Below are 21,982 nucleotides of genomic sequence, written 5' to 3' on the forward strand. Positions count from 1 at the left end.
AAGTGAGAAATGAGAATGGGGTCCCATTATTATCTCAATTCCTAGCCACATCCCTTCTATCTTTTATATGTCTCATTAAAAGAAACAAAACCCTCCTATGTCTCAATTTTCCAACTTGGTTGAGTTTTTGTCTATTTGTATCACGTGTGAAATGTTTAAACTACTGAGACTTATAGTCAGAAGCCCATCAAAATTGGAGTTATGTATCCAGATTTGTTGGAGTTGTTGTTTGGCAGTAAGGAAAATTAATAGCTTAACTTCGAGTTGGGTTTCTCGGCAGTACTAAAAAGTTCAATTTTCGGCTCAAATTATGACATGTGGTATGAAAAAAATTAAAGAACCAGATTATTTTTTAAATTAAATTTAAAAATCAATACATTGGTCCCTCCCCTCACATTTCCTTAATGAGGAATTCAGTATAGGTGAGAAACCTATCTCCTTAATTTCCATGCAAATAAAAAGATTAAAAAAAAAACAACTTTGTTACTCACCATGTTACCCTAAAGCTAGAGGTACCTTTCCTACTGCTCTAGTGGGCTCTTCACTATGCTGGGCCATGGCTTCACCCTGAGGAATCTAACTTTTACTCACGGTGGGGTCCAGCATATTTAGTACCTCCAATTATTGTGAATGAGTTGGGATGGGGAAAATTTTGACCACCTAATTATCATTGTAGTATAGGTTTTAAATTATTTATGAAAGTAGTGCAACTCTTAGAGGAATCGTGGATGTCATTTATGAGTTCGGGGAAGTCGTGGACTAGTAATGCGACTCCTAGGGAAGTCGTGCATTACAAGCACGATCCTAAGGAAGTCGTGTTTCCCATGCACGAGTTCCACTTTTTTAGAAGTCGTGTTCCTTAAACACGATTTTCATTGGTGAACCATGGACCTCTAGGTGATCATATAAACTATGAACTACTAGACTAGAGAGTATCTTTGTTATTAATTTATAATGGAAATCATGTTTAAGGAACACGACTTCTAAAAAAGTGGAACTCGTGCATGGGAAGTACAACTTCTCTGAGGAATCACATTGCTGGTCCACGAATTCCCTGAACTTGTGGATGACATCCACAATTCCTCTAAAAGTTGCTTTACTTCCATAAATAATTTAAAACCTACACTACAATGATAATTAGATAGTCAAACTATACCACATGCATAAATTTTATGTTGGGATGGGTTAAACTCATTTCTTATTCCTTTCTATATTAATTGAGTTAAACTTTGGATCAGAACTTCTTCCTAGACCCAAAGAAAAATTGATATGTATAGGTCTAATTAGGACCGAACAAGAATATGTACTGTTTGGTCTGAGACAAAGTTGAAAATTATAAAATTATAGATGCTTTTGGTAAAAATTGTCAAGACTAAATATAACCTTGAAAATTAAGCAAGTGCATCGAGATTAATGTCATTTTACATGAGAATGTTTGTTGACATGCATAATATATAACAACCAAATAAGAAATGATTATCATAAAATGAAATATAGTATTTCAACACAACGATATAGATGGAACAATAACAAGAAAGAGCTAGAATTCATGGGAATATTACTATTCTAGTGGAGGAATATGACGTGAAGAATGAGCTCATAGAACTTTACAGAGTGTAGGACGAGTTGAGATGGGTGTGGGTTTTCTTACTTGTCCCTAAATGATGAAAAAGTCAAATTTTAGATTTATATATATCTATTTGAGAATAAAGTATCTCCTATTATAAGGAGATAAGTTATTTATTTCCGCCAATAAAATTATGACATGTGTCATACTTAATCATGTGCCAATACAATTTATTGCACATATTTGGATGCTCTACTTATGTACATGCACCTATTGATAAACAATATAAACTTGATCCCAATTCAAAGAGATATATCTTCATATGATATACAAAGGTGTTAAAATGTTCAAGTTCTTGGGTCCAGATGGATTATCACATGATGAAGGAGATGAAGTCTTTACATAAGAACTAAACTTGTGAGCTTGTCTCATTTCCCCTAGATAAGCGTGCATCAGGGTGCAAGTGGGTGTGCAAGAAGAAACCAACAATATCATAAAAAGAAGAAGGGATAAATTTAAACTCATCTTGTAGCAAAAAGGTATCCACAAATAGAAGGGGATGAGGTACAATGATATTTTCATCCCAATGGTGAGATACATTTATATTAGGATACTACTTGTCTTTGTAGCCAAATGGGATATGCACTTAGAACATGTGGATGTGAAGATTGTCTTTCTCCATAGTAAATTATAGGAGAAAATTTACATGACATCGCCAGAATTGCTTAGTGCATCTGGTTAAAGTTACTTGATTTGCAAGTTAAAGAAGTCTCTATACAAGTTGAAGCATTTTCCTATATAGTGTTATATGTGGTTTGACACTTATACGTTGAAGCTTGGTTACAAGCATTGTGAGTAATGTTATGTTTATGTGAGAAGTCTTTATGACTGCTCTTTTATTTTTATGCTACTTTATGTTAAAAATTTGTTGATTGATGCTAATCTTTTAAGTGGTATAAATTAGTTGATAGCCATGTTGATTACTGAGTTTAACATGAAAGATTTAGGGGCAACTAAAAAGGTTTTCGGGATGGAGATTCACATGGACAAAGGAGCTAGAAAGCTATGGATTTCCCAACAAGGCTATCTTGAGAAGATTATAGATAGATTTGATATGAGAAATGCTAAACTAGTGAGTACTCTATTTGCAAATCACTTGAAGTTTTCCCTGGACCAAAATCCAAAGATGGATGAAGAGATACATGTCAAAGGTTCAATATGTTAGCGCAGTTGGTTGCTTGATTTATGTTATGGTTTGCACTTAACCAAACTTGTCACTGTGAGTTAGGCAAGTGAACAAGTACATGTCGAAATTGGGGAAGCAACATTGGGTACAATCAAGTGGGTTTTTAGAAATTTGAAGGGGACTACAAGACTCGATATCATGTTTGACAACCAATAGAGTAAGCTTTGATTTTTGGTTATGTTGATTCTACATATGGAACTTAGATGATAGAAAGTCCATAATTGAGGTTGTCTTCACCCTTTCTAGTATATCAATTATATAAAAATCATGATAGTCATAAGATTGTCTGATAGTGAGGATGAAAGCCTTAAAAAATGAAGTGCATGAGGTTGTGGGCTCGAGTCTCACCAACAACAAAAACTGAGTTATAAGGTGGTTTAATGGTTAGAGCGAAGGAGGTTGAAGGTTTGAGTCTCACCGCCTACAACAAAAATACTAACATACTAACAATTGCTGATAACAAAATTATATGAAGATCATCAGTTCAGTCTATTGTTATTGTGTCCCACAACTAAATCAGAGTATATGACATCTGGCGAAGCTTATAAGGAAACCTTGTGGCTTATAGGGCTAATAAATGCATAAGGCATTGAACAAAATGAGTTTTTTTGAATTTTGATACTAATGTGCTATCTTCTTGACAAATAACTAGATGATCATGCTACGACCATATTGATGTGATATTTCATGAAATCAAAGGTTTGATGACTTGTTGGTGGATTTTATTGCATAAGGTTCACCCTTCAAAAAAGTGCAGTTGATATATTAACCAAATTGATTATCATAAGCAAGTATAGACATGCTTGAGCTTGTTGAACATTCATTGATGCTAGACCATGGAGAGTCCAAAATCTAACCACAAAAGAAGATTGAAAATATTCGCAAAGGTGGAGTTTATTGTTCAAGTGACTCATTCAAGTGGACCTTACATTTTTTCATAAGACAACAACTCAATTTATAAGTTTTAAGGTGATACAAATAAGTTTGGGTAGGAGGTTATTATATATTTATATATATTATCTAAACCTAATGATATAGAGCAACAACACATAAATATAAATCATTATTCTCTAATATGTAACGGTAGATACTCAATGCTTCCAATAACATAAAATGATCAAATCATGTTAACAAATTTTTTTGTGTTATTATTTCTTTTCCATATTCTCTTTAATCTTTAATATTTGATTGATGAATTGTTTGGCTATATTTATATACACACCACGTAATCTCTATTGTTTTTGCCTTTTATTACGTGAGACTCCTCAGACCCGCTTGTGTCTTATCAATCCCCTCTCTCTATCTTGCTTTTGTTATGTAATCGTACTATTCTGTCATGTCATCATTTACATAGATTACTTGTCTTTAACGACGTCTCATTATTTGTTATAAGTCGATCATATATTAATACATAGTTAAAATAAAAAATTTAAAGTAAAAATAATAAAATGGAACACTCTAATTAACTGAGTTATGAAGTGAAACATCGTTTAAAATACGTGATCGCCAATCGCTTTCTCTTACATACATATTGCAACTTTGGCATTGGACTTAAACAAAGAAAGAAACCTGTGAAACCCTTCTCATCTATTCCCTTTCCTTTTTCCCCATTCTAATCCACTTTAGTTCAGTTACAATCCTCAAACTAACCATATCATAATCATTTCATCAACCTAGCTACATCATAGGGTTCAGTATAGTTGCAATATTATTACTAATGAAGTAATAATATATTTGTTATAAATAGTAAAGTTGCAATATTTGACACTGTTTTTTCATCCACTTTATATATACCTTGGAAGAGAGAAAGAGAAATAAACCAAAAAAAGAGAGAGAGAGAGAAAAACATGGATTTAAGAGGAAACATGTTTTGTCTAGGTAAAAGAGATCAAAATGGTAACAATAACAGTAACAGCTATGGTTGGGATTCATTTGAAATCACCACTTCTACTAGTTCAAACCTCATCAACGCATTCAACACCACTGCGGAGGAGAACTCCGCCGTCAACAGCCACGAGGCAGGTCTAGCCAACGCTCTCATGTTTCTTCCACAACCCCACTACAACAACAACAACAACAGCAACGGCCGTGTAAACCATAACCACCACCACCACCGCCACCAGCCGCAACTGTATGGCGGAGATGGGTTGCACGTGGACCCACACCTCATGTGCTTGAAGCTTGGGAAGAGGCATTACTTTGAGGACACTAGTGGTGCTGCTTCCACTGTTGGTGTCTTAGCCTCTGCAGATAAGAGAGGAAAAGGTGGTGGTGGTGGCGGCGGTGGTGGGTTGAAGACGGCGTCGTCGCTTCCGAGATGTCAGGTTGAGGAATGCCACGTGGCGTTGTTGAACGCGAAGGATTATCACCGGAGGCATAAGGTTTGTGAGATGCATTCGAAGGCACCCAAAGTTATGGTGTTAGGGTTAGAGCAGAGATTCTGTCAGCAGTGTAGTAGGTGATTCATTCTATCATTTTTCTCATTTTTATCGACAAATATTAGTATTTATTGTGGTCGAAACTCGAACTCACCATCAAACCAAATTATTACTTCATTTTTTTAATTTGTTATGGGTAAGACTCGAATTCATGATCTTCTTCATTGCATTCCTAGAATCTTTCACAATAAGCATGGCACCACCTTATTATTCTCATTTCTATGTGTTCTTTGCTTAATTGATAAATCAAAAAGAGTTTATAAGAGGAGCTTTGGTTTGTGAAATTTATTATCAGAATAGCAGAAGTTATTACATGATTAATGTTGTCAATTAAATATTTACATTAATAATTTAATATTAACGAGTTCATTTTATATGAATGGCTTAGAAGTGGTTAATAAGATTAGTTCCAATAAATTGTAAGAAAAATAATTAATTATTAAATTTATAATTTAAATATGTATTTGTTCGACCAATTATAAACAGTAACATATGGTGGGGTGACACACTTTTTAAGATAACATATGTTCTCCTTAGAGATGGCAACATGGGTATTGCCCGCAGGCGTGTCTGCATAGCTCGTATTTTTTTGCGGGCAGGGCATGCAAATTTTGTCCGTTTGCCCGTTTTGCCCTGTCCATTTCGCCTGCAGGCATTTCCATTGGGCAATATGGGCGGCCTGCGGGCAGCCCACAAACAATATTTAAGGAAAAATTAAGAAAATTTTCAAGATAAAATGTTCTCTTGTTGTCGAAATGTAATGATTTATGGTAAAATAAGGTGTAAAGATTTGATGTAAAATTAATTGAGAAAAGTTTTGGATTATGAACCCTATGAATCTCTTGAATCAAAGTTTTGTTTCCTCATAAAATTAAAACTTCAGAAGTTTTGGTTTAAAAATATGTCAAATCTTCTTCTTCCTAATTTGTAATTTTTTGTTGTTGAATAATTAAGCATACATCTAATTAGTTTTTCCTCCTTCTAATTTTTCGTATCCTAAAAACTAGAGAAAGTGAGAAACTGTACGTTTATAAATTAAATCACCATGCCCTAGTTCCAATGTAATAACATGACTTATCATAGTGGTCCCAGAGATACCAAACATGGAAATGTCATACATTAATTTTCACTTTTGAGTTTAAAATTTATGCACTAACAATATAAACGTTTTTTATACTGTCAGCATATCATCCACCGTTGATTTATATTACTTTTGTTTAAAAGTCAATAGTGGTTAACAAATCAATGATGAATGATTTATTGATAGTGTAAAAATATTAAATCCTTCAAGTTTTAGTCATGTGAAACATGTCATTTTCATGTGATAATTGTTTCAAATTTGAGAGGAAGTTGGAAGGAAAATTTTGCACTGATGAAAAGTTTGAGGATTATTGTTTATTTTCTTAAAGATAAAATTTTATTAAAAGATAGAAAACCAATGATACAATGCATCTACAAAACCACACAATTATTTTCTCAAAGTCTAATAACTGAATTAGATATGATGTCAATGTTAATGATAAATTGAAGTCCCAATTTTTTAATATCTTTTAATTAGATGTTTACTTAATGTTTTTGGACTTACTTACTTACTTCATCTATTTCATATTACAAGATTTTTTTTAACTATGTTATAAGGACCAAAGAAGCTAGGTATTTATTTTTCTTTATTTTTAAAAAGATATTATAACATTGTAATTTTAACATCTTAATTCTTCATGAAAAAATTACAAATTTATTGTTTCTCATTAATGGGCAAAGGACAAATAAGATAAAATAGTCAATAAATATTGTATATAACATACCTTAGAAAAAATATATAAATATAACCATGGTGAAATAGAGTATTTGAGATTGTTAAATTATGAATATGATTGTGAGGATTGGATTTTATATATAGGTTTCATGTGGTGTCAGAGTTTGATGATTCAAAGAGGAGTTGCAGAAGAAGATTGGTAGGTCACAATGAGAGAAGAAGAAAGAACTCACATGATTCTATTGCAAGGAATAATACTTTAGAAGGTAAACAATATTGATTAATTCTTGCAAATCATTAATAACTTTTGCATAAGGTATATATTGAAATTTTATACTAGCTGTATTTTTTTATAGTTCGTTTTTATGCATTGTTTGCTTTGTGCTGATGATTTTCTAAACACATGAATGTTAATTACTCAACCATTTTTTATAAGTGTGATCTTATCTGAAGATTAAAGGATATATGCAATTCACTTTTTAAGTGATCATGTGATTTTTAGCTAATTTTAATCTTAGCAATCAACTTATGTGTGTATGATTCTTACTTATTTTTGTGACAATTTTTATATAAGAAAATTTCTTCTAATACAAATATATATATTTAAAAATATATTTATATTAACATTCTATATATAATGTTAATATAGGGATAGTATAGATTATATACATTAAATTTTGAATACAAATCAATTTTAAAATCTTATTTCTTTTTATATATGTTAGTATATTAATAGTCATCAATTAATATTAATATATTATATATTATATATAATTTCGCCAGTATGCGGTTTAATTAATAAACCATCTGTTGAACCGCTATACCACTATATTAGTACCCTAACCAGTTTGATGACTAATATAATATTAATAATACTGATATATAAATATTTTCCTCAAGAGACCTCTATCAATCCTGAGACATTAAGTAAATCCTAATAGATTACAAATACTATTTGCACTTTGATGAAAACATAAAGAACATAGTAACAATACATAACCTAATTTCTTAATCACCAATTATGATAAAGGGGCCTTAACATTTGTAAAATTTATATATTGTTAGTGATAACACATGCTAATCACATGACTTTATCTAATGGTTTGATTTTTTAGAAAAGTCGGCGGACCATATCTGCTGTCCTACAAAGTGTATCACTTCATGTGCCAATTGCTTGTGATTGGTTAAAAAAATATATTTAAATTAAAATTTCAATAATTAATTATTTTTCTGACCAATCATAAACAGTAGTATATTTCATCACGAATTCGTTATTCCTAAACCTCTGATATGAACTTAAATATAAGATAGCTATTATGTTAATCATTTGGTGCCCCACCTTCATATCTTATGAGTAATAAAGATGTGCACTTCAGATTATATTACATCATGTTTTCCCATAACAGGAGAGGATCATGATCAGTTACTAATACTTTTTCATTGATAATTTTGCATGGTTGTGCTTGAATAATAATTATATGCTTGTGCTTGTAGTTATTCACATTTCACAGAAACTACTCTATAATTTTATAGGATCTTAAATCTATCATTTTCACAATATAAAGTATGGGAAAAAAAACTATTAGTGGGAACTCACCCTAATCAATGCCTCTAGTTTCATGGTAGAAAGAATGATTTTCTCCTTCATTTTTTGTCCTTATCAGTTCTCTAATGGTTGAGAACAGTTTTCTTTTCTGATATTTTTTATCAGAAAGCAACAAAATTTATTAACCATAATGATAGTAAAATGTGAACAATAGTGGTAACGAGAGGAGTAACCTAACATTTCCCTTCCACATAAGCTTACCGGACCAGACGAAGGATTCTTTGTCCCATAACTAAAGGGTATCTTTTGGTCAACAACAACCATAAAGAAGTTGGTCTCTAGCTTATAAACTCTCCCACTCCTTCCTCATATTCAATGTGAGATTTCAAACTTGAATAAACCGAACACATTCTAACTATTAGACCATCTTATGATTTTGTTTTTAAATTTTGTTATGGGTGAGACTCGAATCCTCAACCTCCTTCATTCCATTCCTTAAACTTTTCACCCTAACCATCATACTATCACCCTCTGATGAATTCGTAAGCTCCTAGTGATATATTAGGGGCGAGGTAGTATTCCATGCCATTCATTACTTTTTATATTATTATGATTACAAAGACTTCTTTTATAAGAAACCTAATACATGTAGCCGAATCGAGGATGTGTACTACTCTATGTTAATTTGATGTTTTATTAGTGGGTGCATATAACCTAGTACAATATTTATGATATGTAGGGTGTGCTTTCTCTCTTCTGTCATCTAGGAGTGACTCTTCACATTCTCCTGCTGATATCTCTATAAGATGCAGTAGCAGTGCAGCATTATGTGAATTAATAGCAGAAAACCGTGCTGCATTCATGGCTAAACAGTTTGTTCCTGAAAGAGAAAAGCATTTACACCACCATGAGTATAATTCTTTCCCACAAAAGATGTTTCACCAATAATGGTTTCTTATGGAATATGGCCATAAAGTTAGTGGAACAAGAATTGAGAGTGTAGATAGTTTTTATGGAATGTTTAGTTTGCGAGTCGGTTTTTGGAGAGAAGAAAAGTGCGTGAGAAGACTTTGAAATCATGTAATATCTATGTAAGATGATTCTCAAGCCTTCTATTTTCATTCATTTCCCTCTAAAAATCAACTCGCGAAAAAGGGAGGGTATTGTTTGTCTCAAGTTTTCAATTATTTTATGGAATTAATATTTGTAAATTGACAATGTAAGTGTTTTTACACTCAAATCGTCCACCATTCATATGTTAACTATTATTGATTCTTAAACAAAAGTAATATAAATCAATGGTGGATGATGTGCTGATAATGTAAAAAACTTTACACTGAAAGTGCATAGATTTTACACTAATAGTGGCCAAGTATTTGTGCATTGTTTTTCTTTTTTGAATTCATGTTCAAATACTTCAAAATTGTATTGAATAATTGGGTTTACTAATATGTTTGTTTTGTATTATACAACTTACTCTCTCAAGTTAAAACCCAATATAAATGCAAAGAATAGAGAAAGCACTTTGAGGTAGTACTATGTTGTATTTTTTCATCCATGTTCTAACTCTCATTAATGGATCATTTCATTGGTGAAGTAATTCAATCCATAAAAGACTGAGATTTGAGACCTTTATCATTGCTTGAGAGTGTGATACTTATGGTTGCAAACAATTTCTTGAAAATATGAGGAACTCATAAAGCAAACGAGTATGGATCATCCCCATTAATGGAGAGACAAGTCATTGAAAAACCAAAGAAAATTTAATATGTAATGACATATTTATCCTTTTAAGTATAATAAAATAACATATTTGTCATTCAAAATACAAGTAGATTGAAATATTTGTCTCTCCATTAATGGAGAGGATACTATTCTAAAGCAACATGGATAGGAGTATATATATTTACATTTTTTATCTTGAATGTGGATGATATTTTGCTTATAAGCAGCAATATAGCTAGAGATTAAGAAACTAAGATATTTTCTCTACTCAAGAGTGTTATGATTAGAAATTTTTTGGTGAAGTGGAGTTTTGTATCAATATCTATCTAGATTTGTGTTGATTGTTTGCAGGAAAATATTGTGTTATCACAAAAGAGCTATATCGAAAAGGTACTGTAAATTTTTGCATGCAATGTTGTAGACCCTATAACACCCATTTCTTAAGGATACAATATTAATCTCAAGCAATATCCCAAAAATATATGAAGTCTAAGTTTATGCAATATATACCTTAGGATTTGATAGTAGGGAGTATTATGTATACGCAAATCTTTACCCTACTTTAGCAATTCAGGTAGAAAATATTGGATTGTAAAAGAAAAAAGGTCATTAGATATTTATATAACTTGAAAGACCTTATTATCATATGTAGGATCTCAAACCAACTTAAGATCATAGGAAATTCTAATTCTCAATTCTATCCTTTCTACAAGAGTTCTTTTGAAGCAAATCATATAAAATTGTCGCCATAATATCTTTCCTATAGAAAAGGTTTCTCCTCCATCATACCTTCCACGTCCATTGCTCATTAGTCCAAAAATAACATCCAGCCACTAGAGCCTTGTTATCCGAAACCAACTGAAATAATATTGGGAACATCTCTTTTAGATTATGTTACCCAAACCAACTATAATCCCAAAAAGAGCTTGTCTTACATCTCCTAATTCTCTCCAAATATTTGTCTCAAACCAACCACAATTCAGCTTTCGAGAAGATCTCACGATTCCAAAATCTCTCCACCATCTTAAAGAAGAGTTTGATTCTGTTACAAGAGTTCCAGAACCATATTTTGAGTTTACCACCTTAACCCAAAGAAAGTCAATCTCTTCCATTCTTCTCTATTTCCATTTACCCAAAAGCAAATCATTGAACCAAGACAAGTCCTTCACACCAAAACTACCAAAAGTTGTAGGCTTACACACCTCAGACCAAGACCTACCCATGCTATTTCTTTACCACCACCTTCTTCCCCCAGAAAAGTTCTTTGTAAACTGGTAAGTTTCAAAATAACTTTCTTTGGAGCTCCGTAGAGAGATAATAAATAAGTTGGAATGTTTGACAGCACCGAGTTAGGAATAACTAATCTCCCACCAAAGGAAATATGTTTACTCTTATAAGACGTAAGTCTTTTAGCCACTATATCAATTACATCTTTTCAAGTATCATACCTTATAGGATTAGCCTCAACCAGAATTCTCACATAGATGAAAGGAATAATGCATATCTTAGAGGATAAAAAGGTTGTTGTTGCATTCAAGAAAGAATATGAGACTTTAATCCCAAACAAAGAGCTTTTCTGGAAAATTACCTTCAAACTATAAACTAATTCAAAGCACTGTATGATCACTATTACACATATTAAGACATATAAATCTACATAGTTAATTGTATACTAATTATTGTTATCAAGTATATGACGTGATGGAAATAACCTAACTTAGTGAAATGATCCTAGTCATCTAATTAATTATATAAGTGATGTCTAATATGTGTAGAAATTAAATTTGATGGACTAATTATTATTTAGTGGATAGACCTAATTAGTTTTGACCCAATAAGGTTTTAACCATGGGTTGTATTGGCAACGGGCGTGGGCTGGTGCTGCTGATAGTATTTTCCCGTGCCCAAACTCGCAATATTTGCGGATACTCGTGTGAGTAACAGGTGTTTACAGATACCCACAGGTTTTTAATTTTAATTATATATTTATATAATTTGTAATAATTAATATATAAAAATAATTATTACATGAATAATATGATATTTATATGATAAATTTATGATCAGAGTTAAATATGTGTAATTTATTATGAAATAATAATAAAGTATGTGATATATAATCTTAAAATAATAATAAATATATATAAAAATTTAACTAAAAATTAAATATATAATTTTGCGAGTACCAGCAGAGCGGGTATCACATAACTCGCTCCCACCCATGAGCTATTATTATGGGTATCCGTTGCGGATATTTCTACGGGTCTCCGTTTTTTGCCATCCCAATGCATAATTGATACACTTTTTCTTTTTGAAACCGTAAAAGATAAATGCATTAAAAAACCCCTTTTTTCTCAAACGGTGATAAAACGTTGGATTAATCCTTCATCTCTTCCATTAGATTTAGATATGTTTCCGCTCTTATCTTCTTTTCCATTCTATTTTAGGCTTCAAATGGTTAGTATTTTTTTCATTGGAGAAATTGGTTGAAGTCTTACTCTAACTTCTGATAAGAAAACAATTCTTACTCTAACTTAAAAACAAAGATTAAATTTAATTGTAGAGCTAGGTTAGCACGGGAGCACAATTTTGTCTCACACTTTGTGTCACATGAGTTTGTGATTGGTCAGAAAAATACTTAATAATTAAATTTTAACTTATACCAATCACAAGCTCATTACATATGAAATGACACAAAGTATGGGACATCAAATGTGTCGATTAGCACGGCCAGTGGCGTAATTTAATATTAGCTTTATTATTTAGGTATGAGCCATATTAGCAAACAAGTTACGCTTAGATTTTCACCCATGTTTTTATAACAACTTTTGTAAGTTATGACAATAACCTATTTATTTATCATATATATAATAAAGAACTTATGATATGCATTTGGTTTATAAATTATATATGGGTTTTTGAGGGTTTTTATAATCGTTATCCCAAGGACAATGTTGAACATTTTAATTTTCTAAGATTAACTTTACATTTTGGTTGGGAGTCGTAAGGTGGTCTGATGATGAAGATGAAGTCTCACCCATAACAAAATACTAATATATTAACAATTGTCGATAAAAAAATACTAACCTTAACTTAGTTCCATGCATTTCCACCTCTAATTATGATTATGCAAACAGTTTTCCATGCTATTCCAAGTCTTGATAATAGAGTTCTTGAACCCTTAGATAATGATACACAAAGATTATTATAAAGAATAAGAAAGAGGTGAATTAACCAAAAGTTGTATTTGCAACATCATTCAAACTGGGCTAGTAGTTCTGGTTTTCTTGATCTTGCTGCTGAGTTTTTCTTCTGCGACGATTATGATCTGCTAGTCTTTTTCTACAGCTACGTTTTCCATTATCAAACTCTGAAAGAAGATGGAACCTGCAATTCATTTAAATTAAATTAACATATTTTCAGAAATAATTAGTTTCTTTGGTAAAAAAATATTATCATGCGCAATTCTATTATCGAAAAATCTCATAAGTAACTTCATATTGCAAACAAATAATAGAACTTTATTCACTTTTGTTAATCCATTTACTTGCTCATTTTACACATGCAATATTAATAATATGTTTATAATAAGGATATCACTATTGAAGACTTAATTTTATACAACTAAAATCATCAACACATGGCAGTACTAGTACGTTAACAGAAGAAAGTGAATAGAAGAAGATTTTGGTGTTTGAGGACGCCAATAACCTATTTATTGATAACTGATCTAAGAACAAGAGTTGTCCAGATTGAATAAAAACAAACTTTATAACAAATTATAATTAGGGTGATGAATTTTGAAAGAACAAAAATATGTTCTCTTAACATGAAGATGTTCTGTATAATTATTTATTTCATGCAGAACAAAAAAATCTAAATTTATTCTCAAAGGTTTCAAAATTTAACATAAACTTAAAATCCATGCAGACTATTTATATTTTTAAAAACATGGTTTTATGTAGTTGAAAATCTTGATAGAGAAAATTGGCTGTTCATTTTAATTGATCTTGAATCTTAGAAAAGAATCAAAAGAGATACATACTCTTTAATGTAAAAACTTCTTTAGAAAATAATGAAGGAAACTCAGAATATGTGTTATGTAAACCAATCACCCTTTTGGACATTGTGAAATTTCCCAAGAAATAAATAAATAAATGATGGAAAGTTGGAATTTTAATATATTAAGAGTGAACATTTTAGTTTTCTAACAATCATCCTATGTAAGAAAATGCCAACTATAAAAAGAATAAACCAGTGAAGGAAAATGGTGATTGTGGTCGTGGTTAAGGTTATGAAAATTATAGTTGATGCAGTTGCAATTGTGGTAATCGCAATTATCGTGAAAACTTTGAAACTGGGCAACAACTGTGTAGTTTAAAACACCGGAAACATTAAGATTCGAGTGCAACCTGCTGCACTGTTGGCAAAACCGCTGAGTCAAACCGGCAGCTATGACGGTGGCGGCTTTGGAGTGAAACTCACACACCTTATGGCGGCGGTGGTAGTGTTTTGCATCGGAGAGGTCAGCATTGCAGCCCTGCGCCTGGCACCGCGGCGAGTTAGACATCGATGATGAAGTGGTTAAACCCGGTTCAACTAGATTAGGTCGGTGGTGAACCGGGTTCACAAAATCATTGGAGGAAGAAGGAAAGTATGTTTTTCTACCTAGGTCGAGCCCGAGCCCGGTCGAACCTGAGAAGCGCATGGGCCAATAAACATTGTCGGACTCAGACGCTGTAATTCGCCCGGACTCGGGCTCGGGCTCATAGTTGGTGTGGTTGAGAGGTGGGAATTGGTTAAAGGAGAGCATGGATGGTGGTACGGTTGAGAAAGAAGGTGAGGACGCGCTATGGAAGGCGCGTGGATGAAAGAAAGGGTGATTTTGTTGTTGGTTGAAGTTGAAGAGGTGGTAGTGAGAGAAATTGGTGGTGGTCAATGTGGGACTAGAGAATTGGTTAGGTTCATGTAGAAAAGTGTAGTTTTGATCCAATGTTTGGTGGTGGTTTTGGTCGGGTTTTGTGGTGGCGCCGCCTTCATTTCCGGTGAGCATTGTTGTTGTTGTTGATGGGGTATCCCATTCATACTCCAACATTTCTCTCTATATTATGATATGGAAGCTAAAGTGAGAGTAAGTGAAGAGAAAGAAAACTAAGAGCAAAGTTTATTTATGGTTTGTGTTGGTTTTTGTGTTGTATTGAAGAGTTCAAATCAAGTATATATGGCAGTGTGAAAGTCAGTGAAAGAAGTGAGATTCGGTTTTAAATATACAAAACCCTAATGGATGTGTGTTATAATTCTAAACATGTTACTTAACCATGTATTAAATTGGATCAATGTTTTGTCTCGTACAATTTGTATCATTTCATGTATCATGAGTTATGTTCGGTTAGAAAAAATATTTAATAATTTAACTTTTAATTTAAATAAATTTTTCAATCAATCACAACTACATGAAATGACGCATATTACGAGACAATTGGTGTTCACCTTATTACATAACAAACATATTCTCTATCAAACTTGATTTTGTTTTTTATTTTAAAGAAAAATATATTATCTAATTATAAATAAAAATATAAAAGTGATATATAATGTCATTTTTATTTTTGAAATATTTTTTCTCTCTATTAGTAAAAAGAATATTTGTTCTCCTAAAAGTTGAATCTTGTGTTCTCTTTCTTTCTCTCAACAACTAAAAGTTGTTAACTTAATTATTGTAATTGTAGGGTAGTTGAGTTGTGATAAAACAACTTGGGTAAAAAGTAGGGACTGAATTTATTTGGAGAATCTTAATCCATGAACCAAATTAAATAAACTAGAGTTAAATTGATCTCCTTATATTTAACAAGCTGAAATAGAGTTAAGTATATCTCTATTATTAGTTAGAAATGAAATTAATTGATTATATATTTAGATGCATGCATTTTATAATTACCACATATATTACCTTAATATTATATTAAAATTTTAAATTTTAAAAATCGTTATAAAGTCATCATATATAATTGTCATTCAAAATGATGAGTTACATAAATATGTGTTATTCAACTCACTTACAAGTTCTTGGACTCTAATTTGAATTAACTAAGCTTAGAATATTATTTGTGTTGAACCCAACTCAACTTAACTTAATCCTTATTAAATTAAGATAAATAAATTGATTGAAACTTGACCCGATACGATTTATTTTCACCCAACACGATTTTAAAGTTTTTAATCTCCAACTAAGTTTGAGTTAATAAATAATTTTCAATAAACTCAATTTAAATTCTTATAAAATTTGGTGGAGCAATACTTACTTTTACCCTAGTCAAAGGTGCAGAGAACAATAACGTTTAATTAGAATTATTTGATATTTTGTTGTTATGTTGGGATACATTGCATTGAATATACCATCAGTGGATAAGGCATGCATAGCAGGATATCATGTCACTGTCGGAATGAACCTAATATGGATACGTCAGTAATAAGTATCGTTTTTGGGAATTGAATCATCGATCATAAAATTCAATGAAACCTTACACCATTAGATTAACACTGTGTTGGTTTACGAGAAAATGAGTAGGAATTCAATTATTATTGTAAGATTTTTTTTAAAAATTAAAGTGTGTGCTTGAACGGTTATTCAAGGCATAAAATTAATGCAATTTATCCTTACTTGCAAAGTTTTTTCAATAGATGTTGTAGATATTAAACATCTAACATTATGTCTATCGAACTCAATTATATTATTGTGTTGGATCTTGTTACCAATTACCACTGATGATGAAATCTTGTTTATATATAATTTATAAGATAATACCCGAATAAATGTTCTCAGATTTGTGACACTTATCCTAACTCCAATGAGCCGCATATTCAACTCACGGAAATTTGGTGTTTATTTTTTCATAAAAAATACTGATAACAAGATATTAATAAGTCAGAATCAAATTGTTCAGGTTTGTTCATTACCTCACCCGAAATGTTGATCAGATCATTATTTTGAACTTGAATGTGATTCTAGATCTGAAGCTAACTCGACTCTAAATATTAACCGAGTCAGGCTATGAAACCAAACCTGATTCTAGACTAGATTAAATATAATGCATACATATTTTAGATAAAGTCTTCTAAATATTATTTAATATTATAATTTTACATATAAAATGATAAGTATATATATTGTGTGATTGAAAATTAGGGAGTCAATGACATTTTGACTAAATAAATGTCATTACTATGTACATAATTGAAAAAGGATACATACATGATGAGTGAGTAACTATGAGATAAGTTCGGACTGAGTCATACTTATCTCTTACCTAACCCTAAATATTGACTGGATCTAAATTTTAAACCTGAACATTGACCAATGAGATCCAATCATGATTGGGCAAAGCTGGTAATGGATAGAGTCAAATCCTGCTCACTCATACTACCGACACTACTTTTAAGTTTTGACCCCATGGAAAATATATTATTTTCATACAAAATATTACAATCTCACAGTATGCTTAACTTATTCCTTATTTTTTTTCAAACTTTCTCGCAATATCATATTATTTAAAGCAACATAAACAATATATTACTCCAACTCAATAATTACCCCTACCAACTCAATAAGTTGATCTCACAACTTACCTATATTTTACTTTTTTTTTCTCTTACTTTTTAAGGACCCGGTCCTTTTGAATCAGACAAGAGTTGTGTGTAAAAATAAAGAAAATAAAAATAAAATAATACTTGTATTATTAATTATAAGAACATATTTTTATCCTTATAACTTAAAACATTAACTAACATGGATGAAAAATCCAATATATCTCACTCTGTGTAATTGAGAAACTAAATAGCTAGCTATTTTTATAGGACACAAAAATATACAATGCAAGTTAGTTTTTTTGTGTAGTTATCAATAAGCATATACTAAAAAAATTAATTTCAAGAAAACAACTTAATTTATATGATTGAAGTGATATATGTATATATGAAGGTGGGATAGGTGAAAAAGTTGAAAGTAATAAAATATTTAAAATGTAATATATATGACATCCTACCACTGACACATGCACTTATTGTGATAATAACAATAATCATAGCTGCATTGCCTGCTTCACTAGCTACATTTATAGGTCTCTTCACTTTGTCTCAGTGCCACAAAGATAGACAAAATTATGTAGAATCAGTGTTCAGTACCACCGGTAATCTCACATATATATATAAATAAAGTATTAAAATATAAAACTTTATTTAATAATAATCTATTTATAAGTGAGACACGTTTTTTTATAGTGTAAGAAAATTAAGGGAATATATTATTGCTCAAGAAATAAAAACTATGAAAGAGGTGGAGGGGTGATAAATCTAAGAAGGGTAAATCTCATGGGGAGGACATTAAATTTTTGGACCCACAGTTTCTGTTTTTGGGTTTGTCTACTTTGATCAATGAGCCTGGCCAGAAGATCGACATGATTAATCAATTCATATGTAGATACGTCGATTTTGTGATTGCTTTAAAGTGCGTAAGATCCACTAGCCTATTATGGTTAGTTTGAGAGTTGGATTTTGGAGAGAAATAGAAGACTTATGAGCAATGAAATATACTTGTAAAATGACTCTCAAGCCTTCTATTTCCCTTCATTCTCTTCAGTCCAACTCTCGGACTAATCCTTCAGATTTTCTAAAAGTGAGAATTGATGTATTTTGTTATTTGTTTTTTGCATGGAATGACCAAGTCAAGTGTTGGAAGCCGGGCCAGGTGTAGCCTCAATATGGAAGTGTTTCAATGAGTATCTGAAAACATATTATGATGTTCAAGTTAGTATATGAAGATATGTATGTAGAGAGAATAAGGTATAAGAAAAAATATTAAGTGTTAATTTCCTTATGAGATATATTTTCTATTTATAGAAGAGAATGACATGAAATATTTGCTGATATATATTGTAATTGAATGGGTAGAGTGTCCCATCATGTCGGCCTCCTTCAGACAAGAGGGGATTACTTTCTCCATGTTGGGCGACATATGGCATGTCATATCTAACTAGAGTGATCATCTTGTCGACTTTTCTAGTTGTTATAGGTGTATATTAAGACATGTTCTAGTTGCATGGCAGGAGGTGGTATAGATTTAGATGACATGTTCAGCTCTATAGCAGGAGTCTACGCTATACAAGTAGTGTGTCAACTGTTAACTAAAGTTTTTGATCTCGCATATTGTTGACTAGGCCTTGTCTAATCAACTTTGTCTTTCACCTAGCTTGATCGGCTATCCAGACATAATTAGCAGTTCCATGAATCGTATCTTCTACGCTCGGTATTTGACCATGACCCCAGTGAATTTGGCTGCTCACATGTCAACTATGATGAAATAATATAAGACGTAATGATGGGAAAAAAATTCTAAAAATAATTTATTTTATTAAGATAATTAATCGACTTGGTTCACCTTTTAATTTCTCAAAACAAAATGGTCATAATAAAGCCTTCAGTCAATTAAACAATGCACTTTTCTTGGAAAACATAAACATTAGATACTAAATGAAAAGAAACTTACTCATATAACCAATTATTTGTTGTACAATTTAATTATCCAGTAGTTTAAACATGTATCAAACACAAAGTCATAGATTTCACATGTCTTATCTTTGAAAATATCGGAGAGATATAACATATTGGTTATGTAGAGACAGATAGCATATAACAAAAAAACATTAGACATGTTATTATACAATGAAATACATGTTCAGATAATCTATAAGGAATATAGATATATCTTCTACTTGACCATAGTATTCTTTCTAGGATGTTCTGGAAAATAGTTTATGAAACATTATCTTATACTTTTTTAGCTTTGATTTTATTTTAGTCAAGGGCTTTCTTGAGTAGTGCTACTCATCATGTACTTATATCTCATTTTTTATCGTGGTTGTTAATATATTATTATTTTTATTATGGGCGAGACTCTATCATCAAATCACCTTATAACTTCTTTTTTGTTGATGGTGAGACTCGAATTCACAACCTCCTACACTCCATTTATTACGTCATCCCCTTTCACCATCATATCTCACTAGAATCTTCATCATGAAGAGAGTATGAAACTTATAGAAATTGAGATGTGAAGTATTATATAGATGAAATGGTATTTGTTGAAATCTCTACGACCAAGTGATATACATTAACCTAACTCTAGAAATAATTTTACATCTATATCATTCACATCAATCATTCTTTTCTTTTATGCATTCTTTAATATAGTTGACTCATGACATCTTCAACTGATATTGAAGAGGTAAAACGGATCATCCAAACTAAGATTAATGTAATTAAATAGAAAAATTATAAATAAAAAATTATATTACTCAATATAATTTGATTGGATGAATATTGAGAGGGACATAGTTTTTGGGACAGCTGGTCTAAATTCCTTTTCATATAAGGTCGCTTCATTAAAGAACTCCGATCAAGTTGAAATTTTGTGTTTGAGCTTTGAGCAATACAAGTACATATAGTATATAGAAAAAAAAACTTACATTTAGTTAGGTTTTTTTTTGTAATACCAAAAGGACCCTCTCAACAAGTGTTGCTCATATGAATTGAGTCATTAACCTTTTAGTCTTTTTGAAAATTCAGTAAGACCTTATAACACTAGATCAACATCTTGTTGGTACATTTAGTTAGGATTTAACAGTGATAAATAACTTGGTTTTGCAAATTCTTTTGTAAATTGTTGCAAAAGAAAGAGAGAAACGATAACTATTTATTAACACACCTTATGTTGTAAATGACTTGCGATAATTAAATATGACACCGAAAATATATTATTGGATGAGTCATGACTAAATCGCTATTTTTAAAACATTTCGTAGTACTACTCAAAATGTGTAAACATACTGTCAATCACACAATCCTCAGAATTAAACAACACAGTTCTCTATTTTGAATTCTTACTACACATTAAGAATCGATCTCGAATGTGCCCACATTTTGACTTCTATTGCTAATTCTGACTACGAGTGTTACTTCTTGAAATTTCTATAATTTGGATATTAGTGTCAATTCTAGTACCACGTAGAAAGAAATAGGGAGAAGGGAGTCGGAAATGCTTTGACAGAAAGGGAGGGAAGAAAAGTTAAGAAATACTCTCAACTGATGTGATTTTTCTGAATAGGTACGTGGAGAACCTCAACGACCATGTCAATCCAACAACCTAGAAAAAATATCTTATCTCAAGATCTCACGGGCAAGATGCTATCAATGATCACATTGACCGTATATTCCTCTCTTATCTCAAAGTTGGCAACGACCATGTTGACTTGGTCAACACTTGTGCCAATTGTGTATGGATATGGTCAACACATCCCAAAAAATATATTGAGCCCAAGCCCAACCCGAGCCGACTGGAGGTAATGGATATGGTGGTGCGCACACTCGGTAGGGGTTTTGGTTGTTTGTGTCCTCACGCACCATCAAACCCTTGTCCCCTTGGGGCACACTCCTAAAAGTGTACTAAAGGCTTATAAACACTCTTAAAGTGTTTCCGTCATCTTGTATGAGATATATGTTTTTTTATTTCATATCCAAAAATCCTCATAATTCTAACACTTTATTATATTCTTGAAAGCATGATAGATTTATTTACTATTTAGTATATAATGTGATATAAAATATAAGCTTAGAATATAATAATCATATATAAAGTCATAATATATTTTAT

The 21,982-nt window shown here is 31.4% G+C and overlaps 2 protein-coding genes across 2 annotated transcripts; one reads left to right on the top strand and one right to left on the bottom strand.

Annotated features, from left to right (window-relative positions):
• LOC109359948 (squamosa promoter-binding-like protein 7) lies at positions 4,614 to 9,580 on the top strand. Its single transcript, XM_019604639.1, has 4 exons — positions 4,614 to 4,818; positions 4,885 to 5,271; positions 7,152 to 7,273; positions 9,293 to 9,580. Exons 1-4 carry the CDS (start codon positions 4,661 to 4,663, stop codon positions 9,499 to 9,501), a joined length of 876 nt encoding a protein of 291 aa, XP_019460184.1. The 5' UTR covers positions 4,614 to 4,660; the 3' UTR covers positions 9,502 to 9,580.
• Positions 13,382 to 15,542, bottom strand: LOC109360145 (squamosa promoter-binding-like protein 8). The gene is made up of 2 exons (XM_019604876.1): positions 14,691 to 15,542; positions 13,382 to 13,665 (listed from the first exon to the last, which is right to left on the bottom strand). The coding sequence occupies exons 1-2, from the start codon at positions 15,371 to 15,373 to the stop codon at positions 13,548 to 13,550; spliced, it is 801 nt and encodes a 266-aa protein (XP_019460421.1). The 5' UTR covers positions 15,374 to 15,542; the 3' UTR covers positions 13,382 to 13,547.

The sequence above is a fragment of the Lupinus angustifolius genome, chromosome LG11, assembly GCF_001865875.1.
Source record: "Lupinus angustifolius cultivar Tanjil chromosome LG11, LupAngTanjil_v1.0, whole genome shotgun sequence".
Lineage (NCBI taxonomy): Eukaryota > Viridiplantae > Streptophyta > Magnoliopsida > Fabales > Fabaceae > Lupinus > Lupinus angustifolius.